Raw genomic sequence first — 18,724 nt, 5'->3', positions numbered from 1 at the left:
GCCAAATCCATGAAAATTAATTGAATTGGTAGTGACTAGACTACAGACCTCAGGTAAAACGCAGACTGGGGAGATTGCCAGCCAAACACATCTAGACAGACACACTTAACACCATCACTGGGTGGGGACTGATTCCTTGGTGGTTGCAAATCGAGCAGCGGTTATTATGGAATAGGATTATTTTACTTGAAGGGGTTTTGGTTGTTTTCCGAACTGTATAGAAAACATGGCATTTTCATGAGACTATTGTCCTGAACTCTTGTGTGGAGACTAGTGTTGGGGAGTAAATGGACCATAAAGGAGGTTTTTCAATGGCTGTTTGTCTCAAGGTTTAGTAGCCAATTTCATGTCGCCCTACTTTAAATCCTAAATGATGAATTGTTAATTAATTCACAAAAAAAAGAAGATATTGAAAACCGTGTGATCAATTCATTGAGTAGGAATCAGTGCAGAGTATCATTTCTGGGGAACAATGTACCAGGAATTTAAAGTTTCACTTTTGCTTTCCATGAATAATCCAGTAATCTTCAAGTTTTTAGAACATGAAACATGAGCATAATCCGGTTTGTGAAAACACTTCTTCGTGTCACGATGACTGCGCAACTAGGTTTTTGATAATATTCCAGGGTGAAGGTTTACGGATTGTCATTTAAAAGAAGTTACTCTTTTGTATTCTTGACTTGTACTGCTGAGACATCAATTCAGCCAACATTGTTTTAAACATTCTGCTGACAGTAAACAGAAGTAGTATTTAACAATAAGTCAACTCTACTTTTAGGAATACTGGCCTGTTAAGTGCACATATGAGCACGCCAACTGAGGCCGCGTGGAGGCGGCCGTGGTTCAGCCACACCTGATACGGAGCTTGTCAAAAGCTGTTGCTAGGAGACGGCTCCATAGGCCTGTGGTAAACAATTATCCTTGCTCGCCACGGTGCATCCCTCCCCCATCCAGTAGTGTGCAAAACCACTCACCTGTGGTTTAGCCCAGCATTGAATCGATCATCTAATTGCCTAGGTGGCCGCAACTCAGGAGGCTTTGAGCTTAAAGCAGCATAAAAAAGTAGGGCTTGGTCCTCTGGTGTTTGCCTTTTGATCCTAGACCTTGGAAAAGTAAAAACTCAACCATTGACACAGTGCCATCTGAAAATTGAAAGTATAGTTCACTATATTTGAGTGATATTTCAGCCAATACTCATGTTCATCTCAATTGTAGATAAGCATATCCTCACCTTTAACCTATAGTATATAGTACTAGAGTCTGTCTTCATCATTGGTCAATAAAAGAAATATTCCAATTTTGATTTGAGTTCCTCCTAGACACCTGATCTTTTGCAGTAGATTTCTTTAGAAACTCCCTCTTAGAGAGAGTAAAAGAATTTGCTTTGTAAAGGTCGAGTCTCGTATACCTGCAACATTTTGTGAAGTTGCAGCCATAGCCTTTAAGAATGGTTGACTGTCCTTTGATTTATTCATACAGAACAGTTATCTAAAAAGAAGAAACAAGATAAATCAATCCAATTGTTGTTTAAGGGAGGGCTTGGTCACTATCAGACTTAATCAATTGATTTGAATGTTTTTCTTTTAGGCGATTATTATTATTATTATTATTGTGCTGTATGTGTGTTGTGACTGGCTTCATGCTTGAGCAGCTGGGGTTGTCCATTGATTAATTGGACTTTTATGCTGTATTTTTTTCTTATATTGAAACCCTCCACGCTTTATTTGGACTTTGATTGCAGATACTATTATGTAACTGATACCAATTGTGGCTATTCCATTAATAACTAGCTAAAGGTATACATTACATGTCAACATTTATTTTTAGATCAATTCATGGAAGTGCCCACCCAGTGTCTGCATGCTTTCAAGAAGCAATTCAAAAATAAAATTGGTATCCAGTGGCAAAGTTGTATGGAAAACCAAACCTGTCCAGGTTGGTGACCAACCTCACTCGAATTGGCCTCGGTTTGAATGTGTAAACCACCATTCAAAGTGGTAATGAGCTGTCATGGATACTTCACTACAGAAATAAACTTAAAGCTGGGGTAGTGGGTCTTACTGTCCAGTCTATAGTGTAGTCTTGTGGGCTGGCCGGCTCCATTTTTAGAGCTTTTATAGCCGCATTGTGACGACACCGGGTAAAGATGCTGTGAGGTTTGTGACATGCAACAATGATCACTGCGTTGTTTGAATTGGGCTCCTTGCATTGACCAAATAAGTTTAGTGAACACGGTAATTCCCGTCTGTAACCATGTTGTATACTTAAGCACAGTCATAGTGAACCCTTCCTCTTAACAGGTGTGCATGTGTAACGGGATTCCTGGGTAGGTAATTGGTGCATGTCATTTCATGGGCAGTTAACTCATCACTGTGCTGTTGAACCTGTTTGAAATGATAATGCGTCTCGGTGGTGCTCCATTTCGCTAAGGCCATTTGTTACTTCGGATCAGGAATGAGCTTGTTAATGTTTGCCGAACGTGTCCATTGCTGTGGCAACTCTTTAGTGTCTTTAGGCAAATTAACCACCTTTGGGAGGTAATGGACCAACAGCCACACACACGTTGCATTTAAACATAACGTTTTGAAACCTGACGTGACTATATTCTCTCTCTGCATGTCATTACAGCTTGTGATGAAATAGACTAATCATAAGTGATTATTGCAGAGGCATTAGTTACATTTTGTACCAAGTGATCAGCAACACTACAATATGCCCAATGGGTTTGTCTTGAAAGCAATGTTGGCGCTGTCCAGCGTCAGCGTATAAAAAAAGCCTTAAGTGATGCTAATTACTAAGATAGTACATATTTTCTGGAAAGTTATGTATTGTTAAAGTTTGGGACTTGTTACTAGAGCGTTTATTTATTCATTTTGCTTCGATAAAATACTATGTTGTTTTACATTCAGTTACTTGTATGTCATAAAAGTGCATGTAAAGCTATGTAGTTTGTCTCGCTCCAAACATTTTTTTTTTGTTGTTTTGCAAATTGCATGGTCCTGGGATCATGCTGGTTAATTAGCACCAGTGTGTTGAATTGGAAGTGCATGGTTAATGACCCTCTTGGCATCATAGCAGCCTGTTCAATGGGCCGTGTGTTCCTGTGAGTTGGTGTGTGCATGTGCACAGCCGGTGTACTCCAGTGAGCCAAATGCCTTGCCTTTGCTATTGGCATCCTTACAAGCAACCTGTAACATCAAATACAATTCATTTTCTATCTCAATGCTAAGGAGTTAATTCATTTATATTATATCGCAAAACACTTGCTAAATTGATTGTTTCGCTTCCATCTTCCTCATCAACCTGAAAATCTCATGACCAATTTTATTTTTGATTTAATATTTCCAAGCGCATTATAAAAGAACTGCTTCACATACTGTAAATTCATGAAATAGTTAATCCCAATATTTTGACAGCAGTGTCTGAATTATGTATGAGAACTGACTATTTTTTTCCCCATTTGAGCAATCCTCAGATGTGTGGGGAAAGGATATCACAAAATAAAACCTGCAGGTCTTTCGATCCAGCATAGACGAACGATGTGGCACATTGCCCTCGCTGGGATAGTGTAGACTCAGCCCTAGTAAAACTAAAAGCTGGGATTGACATCACAGATTAATGAAGATTACATGTAGCGATTACTGGCCACGGGATGAATCGTGATGACCTCATGTCCCATCAAAAGGCAATAAATCAAGAAATGTCAGTGACACTCTGCATGGAGTGGCGGAATGTTTGTCTTTTGAGTCACTTTAAGATGTCGCATGGTAAATTAAGATATCTTTGATTTTCCTCTTATTCTAAATGAAAATGTAAAATGTAATGGCATGGTGTCATTGTGAGAGCATCAGCCGAGATTTAAAATATTCCCAGCAGAAACAAATGAGTCAATCAGTCTGCTGATCCTCATCGCAGACGCTCCCACTGATAGCGGACTGTTGGCCGACTGGGATTTTGCATGGGATTACACAACAAGCCTAGATCTCACATTCTAAGTATTCTTCGAATGCAAACACGCACATCGCCCCACATGCAGAGCGCTGACCCCTCTTTAGAAAAAGAAGCGTGCAGATCCCCATGCTTAGTGACCCCAACCTGCCTCGGCTTCCACATCCCACTGCTGCCTCCCTCTGATTCTCGGCCCTTTTGATTGAAAACAAAAAAATGACTCCGCTTCAACAGCAGCCGTGAAGGCTCCCACCCACAAAACCATACACCACTCATCTGTTGAGAGAATCTATACCTGTGGCTTCATGAAGCAATCCGTTAAATCACTTAATTCCGAAGGTATGGGACCACCCGAATATAAGAAGAAATGTTGCAATTTTTTCTTTTCAGTTCATACAAAGTTTTAAGTCCTTGCAAGCCTATTCATCAGGTCATTGACACATTAACAACCTTTTTCCCCCTTCGTAAAAATACCCCCTTCACGTGAAAACTAGGATTTCTCTTAAAGTAAATCCTCTTATCCATTTGGGATAGGGCAGGGGAGGGTTTTTTGGGGGGAACATTTGACTGACAGTGGCTTCTTCTTGCTCTTAGATAAAGTATTTGATGCAGCCACTTGAAAATCCAAACAGAAGAATAATTTTTTAGTATTGCAACATTTTTAGACTTATTTTAAAATCCATTGAACAGATGTGTGCCTCAACCTCATGGAATTGTCTGGTTTTTTTTTTTTACTGTATTTTACTAATCACTTCTGATTCGCTGGTGCAAATGCAGATTGCTAATTGTCCTCAAGCGATGGTCTCATCGCGGACAATAGTTTTGATTGGGATGGGGGTGAGTTACGGTATTGAGACAAGGGTCTTTGTTCAGTAGCAACTCTCCTCCCCCACCTCCTCCCCTTTAACCCCCCCCTTGCCCATCATCTATCTTGTTCGGACCATTTGGGCAGCTGTCACTTAATCCAGCTAATCACAGACTGGGATGGTCTGTGGGAAACCAGACTAGTGGCTTTGCTCAAGACCAACACACACGGGCTGTGCAGACTGTTTATCCAGGCATTTACAACATGCAGCCAGCATGTAAGGAAGTCACTTAAGGCACCTGTTCTTCAGCCATTGAGTCTGAATCATTTCAAAGATTTAACGATTTCCAGCCCAATGAACGGCTAATGCACATGGTGCTACTTATAGTACCTTCTCTATGCATTGGCATACACACCCACCCACCCACCCACCCATGCACATGCTCAGACTAGCTCGCTCGATTGTGGTGGGGGGAGAACGGGAGGGTAAGTGGAAAGGTCAGAAGCCGTGCTACATGTCGTGGGATGATCGACGTTCATGTCAAATAATCCACCATTGAAACTGCATCTGTTGTGCCTCTGCACAAGGGTGGCTTCATTCTGGATTTTATGGTGTTGGTAGACAAGTTAGTCACCAGAAATTCCAAACCGTCTTCCGCCAGACCTTCGACCCACCTGCGGAAGTATAAAAAAAATGGAGACATTTCCAACAAGGTCCTCCGTAACTTCATCTTCTATTCTCTCCTATTCACCTTGTGTTCTCTCCACAATAACAAGCCCTCCCCTTCCTCCCGCCACCACCCATTGCCAGACAAGCCAACTTAATCCTGCAGCCCAGCAGCAACCAGGCTACCAGCTTGTTGGTCCCCTTGATCAACAACACACACACACACACACACACACAACATTTGACAGATCACCAACCTCCTTCCCAGATTCTCTTTCCTGCTTCAGTTGACCAACCACAAGATCTAACACTGGTCTGATGGCCACTGCCAAACTCCTCTGGGGTCTTATGTTCCATCAGTGACATTACAGTAGAGGTCACATTGTGGCTACTACAACTGTCTCTTATGGTGATGTAATGAATGCTATTTAGGTCAACTGGTTGCCTAGCAGTGTCCCCTGCAGCACACCAGTTAGATTACTCTTATGGATTGTGCATGTGCCCACACGAGCACGCACCATTAACCCATGCATAATTTTCAGGATTTTGCTCTGTCATTACAAACATCATAGTTGCCTAGTAACAACCTGATGTCAACATAGCACTGAAAGTAACATAATCAGCAACCAACCTATGCAATTGTATGTCCTCTTTAAACTCAGTAAGGTCTTTCCTCTAATTTCACGGAAACAGTAGTCATCAACCAACACGGTGAAATGGTGAAATTTCTACATCAGTCCAGATTTGGCCACCATCGCAGGGTGTGTTTGTGCAATATATATATATATTTTCTTATCCAGACCGGATGAGAAAATGACACATGCCTTTTTTGGTAGATCTATTAGCATTACTTACAATAAAGTGAAACAATTTGTTTGAAACAAAAGTGGAAGGACTACTTCTGATTAGAGACAGCAACCAAAATGGATCAAATCTGCATCCGTTTTAAGTCTTTTATAGTAGAATGCCTGGACTTCTGTTGTGGTCATTTTGATTTCGTGTTGCCATTTATTATCATTTAGTCTTATTTTATAAATAGATGTGCATAATTTTTTATTAAATCTACCTTTTGAAGGTAAAAGGAACTATTCTGCACCTGGAACTGCATTTTCTGTATTGTTTTGATTTCCATGGAAGGGATTGAAATCAGTTGCCAATTCTGGGGATGAGAAGTAGATAGTACTTTCCTTTGTTGACATTTTTCACAACTCAACCGTAGACCAGGAGTGTGGGATCATGTTTTTTTCCCTTGCAGACTCAGTTGGCATGTTTGGGTTGTATTCTGCATCAAGCACCATTGGGTGTGTGAACCTTTCAGACAAATGTTGGCATATTATTATAGTAAATTAAGGGACCCTATATGAATTTGAATAATTTTTGCACAACAGTCACTCTATTGAGAACACATCCTTCATTTATTTAACTGTATATTGCATCACATTAAAAAAGGCTGGGAGTGTTTATATTAATCCATTGCATGATGTGTTTGGAACAAAGCATAACTGAAACACAAGATAATCCCATTAGCTGCTTATTTATTGTACCACAGTGTCTGACAAGCAAGGACAAATCCAGTCTGATTTTAGCTCTCATACTGTAGCTAATTATGGCAAAGTGACCTTTTTAATAAGGCCTCATTTTTTGAAAGAGTGGATTAATTTCCCTTTGAAGCATGACTATTTAAGGTGTTTTTGACCGTGTTGTCTTAAAACATTTCATATTATAGTGTTTGATAGTACTGATATGCAATTAGTCAATATTCAACAAAATGTATCTGTGTATAAGAATCTAATTTCAATCCTTTTAAGGATAAGCGAATCGGAAAATGAGTGCTACAGACAAGTCCGCTGTCAATTCAAGCTCTGCGTGCCAGCTATTTCCCAGATTTATATATTCTAAAAGATTATCCATTCTAAATGAGACCCAAAACCAATGATTGATTCCCCCAATATAGCCCCAATGATCAGATAAGGGATTCAAATAACCTCCTATACTGGCTATGAAGTTTAAGTTTATTGCAAACCTGAGCTTCTCTGGAGAAGAAAAAAGAGCTTTCACTTTATCCACATATGTTTGGTTGCCAAATCTTTTTAAGATTGTTACAGGATATAACCCATTTGTTGATTAGTGCAAACAATGTGACTGAATAGTATTTCAATGTGTATTTTTGTGTGTATGCACAAAACTCTTTAAAAAAAGAGGGGGATAACATGACCTTCAAAACACAAAAACAGCAGTAAAATCCTACCCTACTGATGTCATCTTTTGTCTTCTTTCTTCAGCGGATGTACACTTTAATTGTGGAGGCCTGGGACTGGGACAACACTACGCGGAACAGTAAGTGACATATTTCAGCTTCAATTGTTCAATGAGTGTTTTAGCAAGATAACATTCAGTTGTTGTTTTTAACAAAAAATATATTACTTCTTATTGTGTTTGCCACATTTTTTTCACTTGAAAATATGTAGCATTGGATATATTGGCCTCCCAAGAGACCCTATATACAATACAAGCAGCTATGTCGGTGGTCACTGCTTGACCAGCTGTATCCTGTTTTCATTCGGAAATGTCCGTTGGCTTGACTCCTGTACATCCCCTTTTTTTTCCCTCACTCCCGTTTAAGCAATAGCCGGAGGAGGCCATCTTTTGAGTTCTATAAATGTTGTGGCACCCTTGATCCCATGGCATTTTTGACAAGTCTCAAATACCCTTGGTGTGTGCATGGAAATGTGTGTGAGGATGGATGTATTTCCATACCTCGTTGTCTTCTTTTGTCTACTTTCCTGCCGTATTTGTAAAAAGCCGTCACATCCTGTTTAGACCATGACATCAAACATGCTCATGATTGCAGACAATGGCGAAGAAATAGAATTTGACATCATACCTCCGATTAGCTTCTTGACCCAGTCGCCGGTTTCTTTGGAGGAAACAATCACCAGTAAATGCATGTATCGACAATGAGTCGGACGCTTTTTATAGTCTACATGTTTAATATATACAACAAACACCACTTTACATTGGGATGTATTTAATTTCATTATATAAATGCATTGTATCGAGGTAAAACACCCTTTCCACACCCCAGGCTAATTATATATTACTAATAATAGTCACCTTTTTGAATGAAATACCTCTAGCCAATATGTGGAAAACATGGCTGCTACATTATAATCATGACGTGTCTATATATTATTAGTCTTGCAAAACACTAAGAGTTCTATTTTTATCCCCTGGTATAAAACATGCAATTTTGCTACTGCATTTGATAGACAATAGCTTTCCGTGTGACTCCATTCACTGCCAATCATAGCAGTGCTTTCCATTTCCTTTATCTTATTGCAAAGAGGTGGCCTGATGGTCTATGACATAACGGTACATGAAACAGATTTGCTTTATGATCTCTAAGAACAAAACTGAGATCAAACGTCTACCCATGAGTTAAAAACAATACAAATGAAAATTATAATGTGCACAATACATTTATTTTTAGTTCATTTACATGATTTCCATTACTTTTTGCTTGAAATACAATAGAAAGTTTTGGTGAGCATAGATTTCTGCTTACATCATGATTAGGAAGACAATTGTTGGACATGGTTTGACTAATCATAGTATTTGGAATGATTTTCTGACATTAAATTATCAATGGGATAGATGTTTTTTTTCGGAAAAACACTTTCAGTTTGCCCAGCTTGGAGCAAAGTGTTTGCAAAATTCCCAAACAGGTGCAGTGAGACCACAATCAAGTGGGTCTATTTTTGCATTGGAGCACAGCTGTCCCATCTATGAAAATAGATTCCAAAATGTTACTGGTTTGATGTTGTTGTTTTTTTATTTGGTAGTCTACAATCAGTAAGATTAGTATTTGAGGTGATAAAATAGTGTAGTAGAAAGAAACTGTTAACTTGGTGGGGCTTCAGGAATTAAAACCCTGTGGTTGAGGTTGGTTTATGGGTTTATGGGAATCTGCAAATGTGCTGTCAAGTGTGTTTTGTTCTGTTGGTGATGCCACAAACAATGGGGGCACATCTAAACTATGTTGTTTGGAATGTTTCTCCTTTTGTTTTACAATTTTTTTCACCTATTGCTCCTTGTAACTACAATCACATTTTCTTCTGGCCTTTAGGTTACAGTGCCATCTGTTGATTTGGATCATACTACATTTTTCAAATAAATGTCAATGCCATTCTGGATATTAAGTTTAATTTGAAAATGAATTTTATACCATGCATGTTGGGCATGCATACTCTGTCTTGAGAGATCGGAGTGGATTCCTGGCCTGAGTCAGCATCCGCCTCCTAGCTTGTCCTACGTAAGATCCCGCCAGTATGTCAGTGAGATTCCTCTCTTCCAGCATCACATCCTCCCACTTGCCTCTCTTCCCTAACACAACCACCCCCCACACACCTCCTGCGTCCTCAGGAAAGGCAGTGGGCTGTTTTCCTTGTGTTTATCGAGCAGGAAGCGGAGCGGACTGGGCGGCTGGGCTCGGTGTTTAGACACCGAAGTAGCTGAGCCTGCTTGGGCCCGAGGCCCATTGTTCTCTATCTGGCCACTGCCGGGGGTTCTATTTGTTATTGTTGCTTAATTCTGTCTGACATTGTGTCAGACCCCGGTTGAGGAAAATGCACGAGTGTGTGTACATGTTTGTGTGTGAGAGCTTGCTCGCTTCAAAATTGACGAAAGTTGAGAGCAAGTCAAAACTCTAGAGAAAAGGAAATTACTGGCTCTCCACATCCACAGTTTGTTGACCAGTTGCAATCACAGTATGATTAATTAACTGCCTTTTTTTGGTGGACTTTGTGCTGCAGTGAAACCAACAATGACAGAAATTTGCCTTTATTTCCATCTTTATGATGCTTCTGACAATAATCTGTGAGGCCAATTTAATAAAGTCATGTTAATACATGCACTAATATGAGGAATCTGTACATAATCTGTATTTTTAAAAAGCCTAAACTGTTTCTACTCCCTAATTTGTTGGGCAGTTTTCAATAAAATTGTATTTAATGTCTTTTGTTGTTCATTCCAGAGGAGGACGACCACATGATTGAGCGTTATGCTCACACTGGCATGGTGCTTCCCGGTGATCCCTGGCAGACCATCCATCATGATGGGCCTGTAGCTCGCATGAACTACCGTATTCGGGTGTCCTGTGACGAGAATTACTACGGCAACAAATGCAATAGACTGTGTGTTCCACGTGACGACTACTTTGGCCACTATCGGTGTGACCAGTCAGGTGCTCGAGTTTGTCTTGAGGGCTGGATGGGTCCCGACTGTAAAACAGGTGAGCTAACAGTCAGACAACAGGCCTCACTTTAGGTGGTTTATGGTGGTATTGGCATATCACATTTTGTGACTATGTATAATCTGTTATTTTATAGTCTTCCCAACGGTGAAATCGCTAAGGCTAAGATTAGATTACAAATTGGAGCGAATACTAAGTTGTGAAATTGTGTGGGCTGATTGTATATTCACCAACAAAAAGTTTAATCAAACCAAAAGTGCAACATTACTCACAGTAACAATATATTCTTTGTGTTTCTTCTCTTCTCATTGTGCTGTTTCGACATCTGTTATTGATACTGAAATTCTAACTTCAGTCTTGTTTGTACTCTAAAACTGCTTAAAAATACTTAGTTTAATTGATTTTTATAATAGTAAATAGTACAAGAGAAATCATTTACATGCATTTGAAATTAACACTGCTTAACATGTTATGGTTTCAAAGGTAGTTTATATATTGTCTCATTCTTTCAACCACTAGCTCATGTCAGAGTAACACTAATCTTGATATTCCATTGCACTTGATTTTGGAATTAACTACCCTCTGACCCCCAAACATTTTCTCTAAGTTTGTTATTTCTAACTAATTTACCAAGTATGTCAACAAAATTTTAACTTTGTCTTTTTCTGCCATTCTTAGCAACCTGCAAGCAAGGCTGTAATCTGCTACACGGTGGTTGCTCGGTTCCAGGAGAATGCAGGTAAAACAAATTGACTCACTTATATAATGATAGCTTTCAAATTCAATTTTGTACTGACAGGCACATTTTGCGGTCGCTACAATGCTCAACATTGTCCCAAATAGTTTCACTGTATATAGTTTAAACACAAACCTGTACCACTGCAAAATGGAATTAATGTGTTGTTTTACAATGCACACAGATGAGACAATTTAAGACTAAATATATCATCATTTTGGGCCCATGAAAAACAAAATGCGGGGTTATTCATCCCATCTCCGTTTGGGGCAGGGAATGCCTTGCTTGACGTATATTTTTTTAGGCAGTCCCAATCCCTTTTTACAGAATACCAAGCATCTCATCAGTTTTTTTTTACCACTTGAGCCAAAGATGGGGGTTGTCATTGTGTCCGTATCTGCAATCCACTTTTCTTTATAAGAGTAAAGGGTAGACAATTAAATACTCATTAAAAAGATACAGAATGATCCTAGTGGTTTACTTAATATATATAAAGTATACTGTGCATTTTATCTGCCCCATTGGATGTCCACATTCAATTCATCATTTGCTTTATGTTATTATTAGATGAAACGATTATTAAGAGGAGACTTGACCTGACTGTATTCTCACTTTAGTTAGCAGCATAGAAAAGAAGCGAGGCATCTTTTCCTGAAGTGTCAAATCCCAGCAGACAGGAAAAGTGATATGAGTTAGAAGAGTAGCAGTAAAGATTCTTCCTGCTCTGGCATGAATTTAATGAAGCCTCAGGTCACAGAAAGCAGGCAATAAATCCCTTGTGATCTCTTGGTACCCTTTCATTCCGTTTATTTCATCAATTTTGTGGGCTTTACACAGTCCCATTTTGCTAGAGGCTTCAGTGTGTGTGTGGCTGCGGCATTGAGGATTTTATATCGGCACACATTAGGCATGTTCTGACATATTTGTTGAACTCTTGGTGTATCCTGAGCTGCCTTTGACAAGTCACAGTGCCAGAATCGAACAAACGCCTACTTGTAGATGAATAACGGTACTACTAGTGTGTCCTAGATTTTATCCACGGAATCCTGTAGAGAATTGCAGCCTCAATCCGCTTTTACATTTCCTGTATAAAAGTGGGTCTTGAAATGCCTCTTTTTTTTTTTTTGCGTGATTCTGTTCTGTATAACAGACACAAAATGGGACGGTAGTCTAATTCTACCTTGCAGTTTTCCTTATCTGGGGAATTTCAAAACCATAATCCCTTACACAATTTACACATGTACGAATTTTTATCTATATTTTTGTATATGTGTTAAATTAATATTCCAAAATTATACCATTTAATCGCTTCTAATTCCCCAAAATACAACTTTTGTCCAATATTTGTCAATATAAAAATGTAAGGACTAGTTTTATTTAATATCCTTACTAGATGTGGAATAAGGGGAACTTCACAACTAATGTATAGTCATGTATTCCTTTAAGGGCTGTGGCCTAGTTAATGACATTAGTCCAATTGGCCCACTTGGCAGCCTAGAAACCATGTGGTTATGAGTTTTGACCTACTCTTGCAACTTGCGTTTAATTTATATTTTTTTTGCCCTTTGCGGTCTCTCCTATTTTGTAACTCAAATTTTGGCTTGCATCCCAAGACAATGAAACTTGAAAATTGTTGGAAAATTGAGAGTTAACGTACCATTATGCGACTACAGATTGAAATTAAAAAGAGATCAATATACCACTTTACTAGCTTCTAGTGCAATTTAGGGAAATCTGATTAAAAGAGGCTTTATGGAAATAATTGACGTTAAATCCCATGAAGCTGATCAAATAGTGTTCGCAAAGCATGTCAAGTATTCTTCGCCCCTCCCCAGCCAGGGACCGTTCAAAGACTTTGTCTCTCCCATTGGCAGCGGTGTCGTCTGAAGGAGCCCTGGCTCAAAATAGGAGCCAATTGACAAGACAGCTGGCTCGACGACACCACAACCTCGGAATAGCCGGGTGTTGTCATGAAGTGGCAGGCGCGTGCGCAGCCTCTGTAAACACACGGCCGTCTCCAGACACCCTCAGAACCGGCCGCACCACCGCCATCATCATAGGCTTTCAGGCACACCCCCCCAAACCCGGTCCAGACAGGAGCCTGCTGGATGTATTCTTAACCCCTCCTGCCCTGGAATGTCACCCAACACTAAGATTAGTTGTTTGGGGTACTTGGAATAGGTTCACCTAAAACGTGATACTGTAACATGTTTGTATTTCAAAGGTTAAATGTTTTCTGAACATAGCTTGTATAGTTATGGTTTGAATTATTCGCAGGAATTTTTGGTTCACAGTTAGGCTTCGTTCCTTTGTTAACAATGAGGCTCGCTGTAGTGGGTCTGGAAGAAAAATACTTACTGTGGATTAAAAAAAAACATCACAAAAAACATAAGTTATACAATATATACAATATTGAATATATGCACAAATAATGACTGGCTTTTTCACAACACAAGATGCAACTAAATATGCATAAAGAAGAGGTGGGAAAATATCTCATGGGAGTACCGTATTTTCTGCACTATTAGTTGCACATTTATCATAGTTTGGCTGGGGTACTGACTACTACTAAGGAGCATACATTGTTTGGCTGGTGTGACTTATTGAGCAAATAGTATGGTTTAAGTCATTTTTTTAGGGGAAGGGGTAACTGCAAGGGTCAGCATTCAAGTAATGACAATAAAATGAACAACAGGCGTCTGTTAAAGTAATATGTTATTCAGATAACAATAGTCTGAACCATGGATCTCCAACATTGTTCTTCAAGGGCAGTTGTGGGTCCAGGTTTTTGTTCCAACTGATCCAGCACAGGCAATTTAATCAATGGGGTTTCTGGTAGAACATGATGCATGTGACAGCACCTGATCATTACTACATTCATTCAAGTCTTTATTTCCAGTGTTACTTCTGTACCTCTGTCTAATGCCTAGCGTGCCCCTGCCACTAGTGTTGTTCAGATCTGATACTCTTTCAATATTGCTGACTAATATAGTTATTTTCGGAGTATTGAAGTTGGTCACAAAATTGGGTCTGATCCAGTAACAAGTGTGTTTTCACATTATTGTGCTTTTTAACATCTGTGAATCAAAGCACCAGGCCAACATGTGGGAATACTTCGTTTTAGAGACTAATGGCAGTAAAAGAGTGTCGTGTAATATTTGCAAACAAAGCATTTGTCAGGGAGATGCCAGTGAGGTTATGACCATCATTTTGAATTTATATTTATTTATATATATATTTAGATATAAACACATACGTATATATATATGTATGTATACATGCATGTGTATATATAAAAGTGTACAACATGCATGTATATATGAATGTGTATATATGTGTATATATATATGTAAATATATGTGTATATATACATACATATACATATATATATATATACATACATGTATATAGGTGGGCACAATTTGTCCTGATCCCCTCAAGTCAGGTTTGTGTTCAAGAATAGGTGTTTTTTTCCGACTGTCACAGGGCTGCTTTCAAGTGCTGACATGCACGCATTTCTCAACACAAATATCTATGCCTGAGTTTATTTTGTTATCGGTTGACTTGCACATCTGAACAGGATGTGGGGTGAGCTTCTTGTTCCTTTGTTTAGGCAAGAATGTAATGTTTAAATGTTCAAAGGGTTGGAATATCATTTCTTCTTGGATAATAATGTAATAAGGTACTGTCCCTATGTTTTTCTCCTCTGGTCACTAAGATATTTACTGTATATTATGTTAAGTCTATTGTAAAAAAAAAATAGCATAACTTTACATCTGAGAGGACCAACACTGTTTTTTTGTGCTGTAGGTGTAACTACGGCTGGCAAGGTCAGTTCTGTGATGAATGTGCCGTGTTCCCCGGATGTGTCCATGGTACTTGCAACAACCCTTGGCAGTGCAACTGTGAGAGGAACTGGGGTGGCCTCTTGTGTGATAAAGGTATGCAAAAGGTTTTGTCATCAACTTTCTTGCTTCCAAATTTGGCACAGACTTCCTGCAAGTACCCTCAAGTCATTATTCCTTTCCTTTATTCTTTTCAATACACTTGTTGCCATTTTTTTTTTTTTTTGCCTTCGAGACATACTGTACATGTCGGGATCTTGTCTAAAGAATAATCAATTCAAGAATCAACTAAGTAACATTGTATGACTTTGATGTGGAACAAGATGAAAGCCCTATTATTTGGATAAGTTAACCAGAGGTCTAAGCTTCTGCCTGTCCATTCTCTCATTTCTTCAGATGTAGTTAAAAGATTTGTATTGTACATGTGTCCCTTAACACTAACAAAAATGAATCTCAGTCACTATATCGTTTCACAGTAGTGTGCTACAACTTATGCGATGTGACAAATTTGGGGGGTATTAAAAAATCAGCAATATGAAGGCAACAAAGTAGTATTTGTTCAAATACTTATGCAAATTGTAACAGGCAAAAAATTCTATTTGGCTAGACAGAAGGTAGAAAAATTAACCTGTTTCTGCATAGTTTTACATGAGCTTTTTTTCAATGGGAAATATATGTATGACTTTGCTGAATAAGGGTTAAGAAACGCTGCGTTAGGTGGACGTTGTTTGTATGTCAAGGTACTTCTATGGGGTCGCAGACGTCTTTTCCCCCTTCTGTGACTGGAAAACAGCAGCTGTATAGTTTTACTGCTCGTGTGATTTGAGTACTCGTAGGGACACTCGATCCCCACACATCCTCTTCGTCACTTGAGTGCACTTTGGGGGATGAGAGTGGGTCCTAAGATCCCCAGTGAAGGCTCATCCCTGTTCATTTATTTAACAGCCTTGAGTGTGACCTGTCTTTTAGGCTTACACAGGTTCTCAAGGATCAAATGTGTTCAGTTGAAGTGTTATGTATGTGGAAAAAAAATACAAAGAAACAAGCTAAGCTTACGATATATTTTTCTTGAATAATTCGGATTCCGTCACTATTTAATAATTGAAAGAGAGACTGGGTTCTAACTTACAGAACACATCCTATAAATCCTGTGCGCTTGCTGTCATAGTTCCGAGCAGCAGAGTGGTTGAGGAAACACTCAGTGCTTCCCATCAAACTGACAGCTGGTGCGCTATACTAAGAGAAGACTCCGACATGCTCCCGCGGACTCCTGGCACTGAACGGATGAATGTTGGCAGCCAATTAGCAAAGTTGAGGATGCCGTGGAAGCCGATATCGCTCCAAGAGCTTGTCATGTTCAAAGAGAAATCTTTCTCTGCTTTGAATGTTCCCGACACACTTCTAACTTCAAAAGCTTTGTTTGTTAAAATCAAAGAAAACTGCGTTCAGCCACATGTTGCCATTAATAATGTTTCTTGAATTATGTAACATTAAATTGAAACATGAGGTGTCCTGGCCGCTCCAATAATATTAACAGTATGTATAGACTCGTCTGTGTACATAATCTGGGGTTGCCTTGGCAATGTCAGCATATAATCAAAAAGTCCTGAAGGGACACTATTACCTTCTGTTGCTCTGACAGCATAATTGCACTTTGAGGGGAGTATATATTTCCTTATATTCATGTTATGGTGCTGACCTAGGAAGACCTTTTATGTACTGCTCATATGCATCCTATAAATAATGTAAGTGTCATAGAAAAAAAACATGTTAAGAGATTGCTTACAAGAAAAAGTGATAGATATTGTTAAGAATTTATCTTATGGTTGTATCATTCAAATGACATCAATGCTCTTTCCTCCAGATCTGAATTACTGTGGCCGCCACCAGCCGTGCATAAATGGGGGCACGTGCATGAACACTGAGCCAGATGAGTATCACTGCGCTTGTCCTCAGGGTTACTCTGGCAAAATGTGTGAGATAGGTGAGTGTTTCAAAAAGACGGTCCTAGATGCTCTGAGATGAAATTGTAAGTCATTTCCATCATCTTAATGCTGTTTTATATATTGCTGCCCCCATTAGATGAGCACTCGTGTGTTTCCAGTCCTTGTGCTAACGGCGGCACATGCCAAGAGGGTCCATCAGGTTTTGAGTGCCAGTGTCTACCAGGCTGGGAAGGGCCTACCTGTTCAAACAGTGAGTTTCAATTTGCCTTTTGTCCACTATTTGTTCATATTTCTGTCTGTTGTATTGCAATTACTGTATGGTTCAGACTATAGGTGGCACTTTTTTGTTATACTTTGCAACTGCAACTATTAAGTGCAAGATGTATTTTGTATTGTGCTTCATACAGTATGTGAAACTAAAATATGACAACACCTCCAAGTATATTGTGCACCTATACTAAATAGCATTTAAAACCCGATAACAATATAGCTACACCTTTCTTCGCCAATTTTCAAATCTATGAGGAATAATGAACAGTTAAATAAATGCCACATTTAATACTGTTGGTCAGGGCTAATATTTTATGGTTTATTTCCAGATTTAAACAACTGTGCTTCCAATCCATGTGCTCGGAGTGGAACCTGCATCGACCGGGAAGATGGCTTCGAGTGTGTTTGTCCACCTGAGTGGGAAGGAAAGACTTGCCAGATTGGTGAGTATCAACGTCAATCTATGATTAGCTCATCTCCTAATTGTGTGACCTGTTTTTATCCTCCCACTGTGGACCATCACTTATATGTCAGCAAAATTACTCACTGTTCTGAATATTTAGATTCTTGCATGGGGGAAAAATATACAATCACTAACTAGCTTTTGTCAGTGCTCTGTTAAGATGGCAGCTGCCTGTGTTTTTTTTTTAATGAGCTAACATTGGGCCTATATCTATCTGTTTTTTCTATGACTCCTGTCAAAAGCAGGCATGACAGGGCATAAAGCCAGAAAATTTACAACTGGTAAATAAAGTCGGAGGTGGGGCGTGGGGGTTGTCCAGGAAAATGATCCTAAGAGACCTTCTCATTTTACCAGCTTAGATCTCATCTTACAAACAGCAATCGGCTTCCAGTTTTACCTGGCCTTGAGTGTGTGTGTGTATGGGTGTGTGTTCTCATGTGCATTTTAAGTGTAGGGTTTCTGAAAAAAAGACAGGTGTGTGTTTGTGAATGTGCATGTGTACAGCAGGACCCCCTGAGGACTGCCCACCCCCACTTCACCATGCCTTTAGATATTTGAGCAGCAATGCTTTGTTGTTTGACTTAAAAATGACTGTGAAGGTAAATTTCCTTTTTTTTGTTTCCCAAAGCTTGAGGGATACAATTTATGATGCTGGGTTTATCACTCAGAATGAATGAAGAAATATAGTGGATTGAATTTGAAAGGGGTCTCGAAAAATTACAGTTGGCTACTCCTAGGAAGGATTAAAAAACATTTGACCATAGGGACATGTTTAACCAAGGTGTGTCCTGTC

General features: G+C 39.3%; 1 protein-coding gene across 2 annotated transcripts in view; it reads left to right on the top strand.

The window, feature by feature from the left end:
- Positions 1-18,724, top strand: part of jag2b (jagged canonical Notch ligand 2b) — a 40,895-nt gene that overhangs the window by 9,347 nt on the left and 12,824 nt on the right. For both annotated transcript variants that reach the window (XM_077744333.1, XM_077744323.1), the window contains exons 3-9: positions 7,703-7,757; positions 10,453-10,710; positions 11,350-11,410; positions 15,218-15,348; positions 17,117-17,236; positions 17,335-17,448; positions 17,798-17,911. In XM_077744333.1, coding sequence (XP_077600459.1) covers positions 7,703-7,757; positions 10,453-10,710; positions 11,350-11,410; positions 15,218-15,348; positions 17,117-17,236; positions 17,335-17,448; positions 17,798-17,911 — 853 coding nt within the window. The remainder of the gene's footprint in view (positions 1-7,702; positions 7,758-10,452; positions 10,711-11,349; positions 11,411-15,217; positions 15,349-17,116; positions 17,237-17,334; positions 17,449-17,797; positions 17,912-18,724) is intronic.

This window comes from Stigmatopora nigra, chromosome 2 (genome assembly GCF_051989575.1).
Source record: "Stigmatopora nigra isolate UIUO_SnigA chromosome 2, RoL_Snig_1.1, whole genome shotgun sequence".
Lineage (NCBI taxonomy): Eukaryota > Metazoa > Chordata > Actinopteri > Syngnathiformes > Syngnathidae > Stigmatopora > Stigmatopora nigra.
This window is presented reverse-complemented; position numbering and strand designations above follow the sequence as displayed.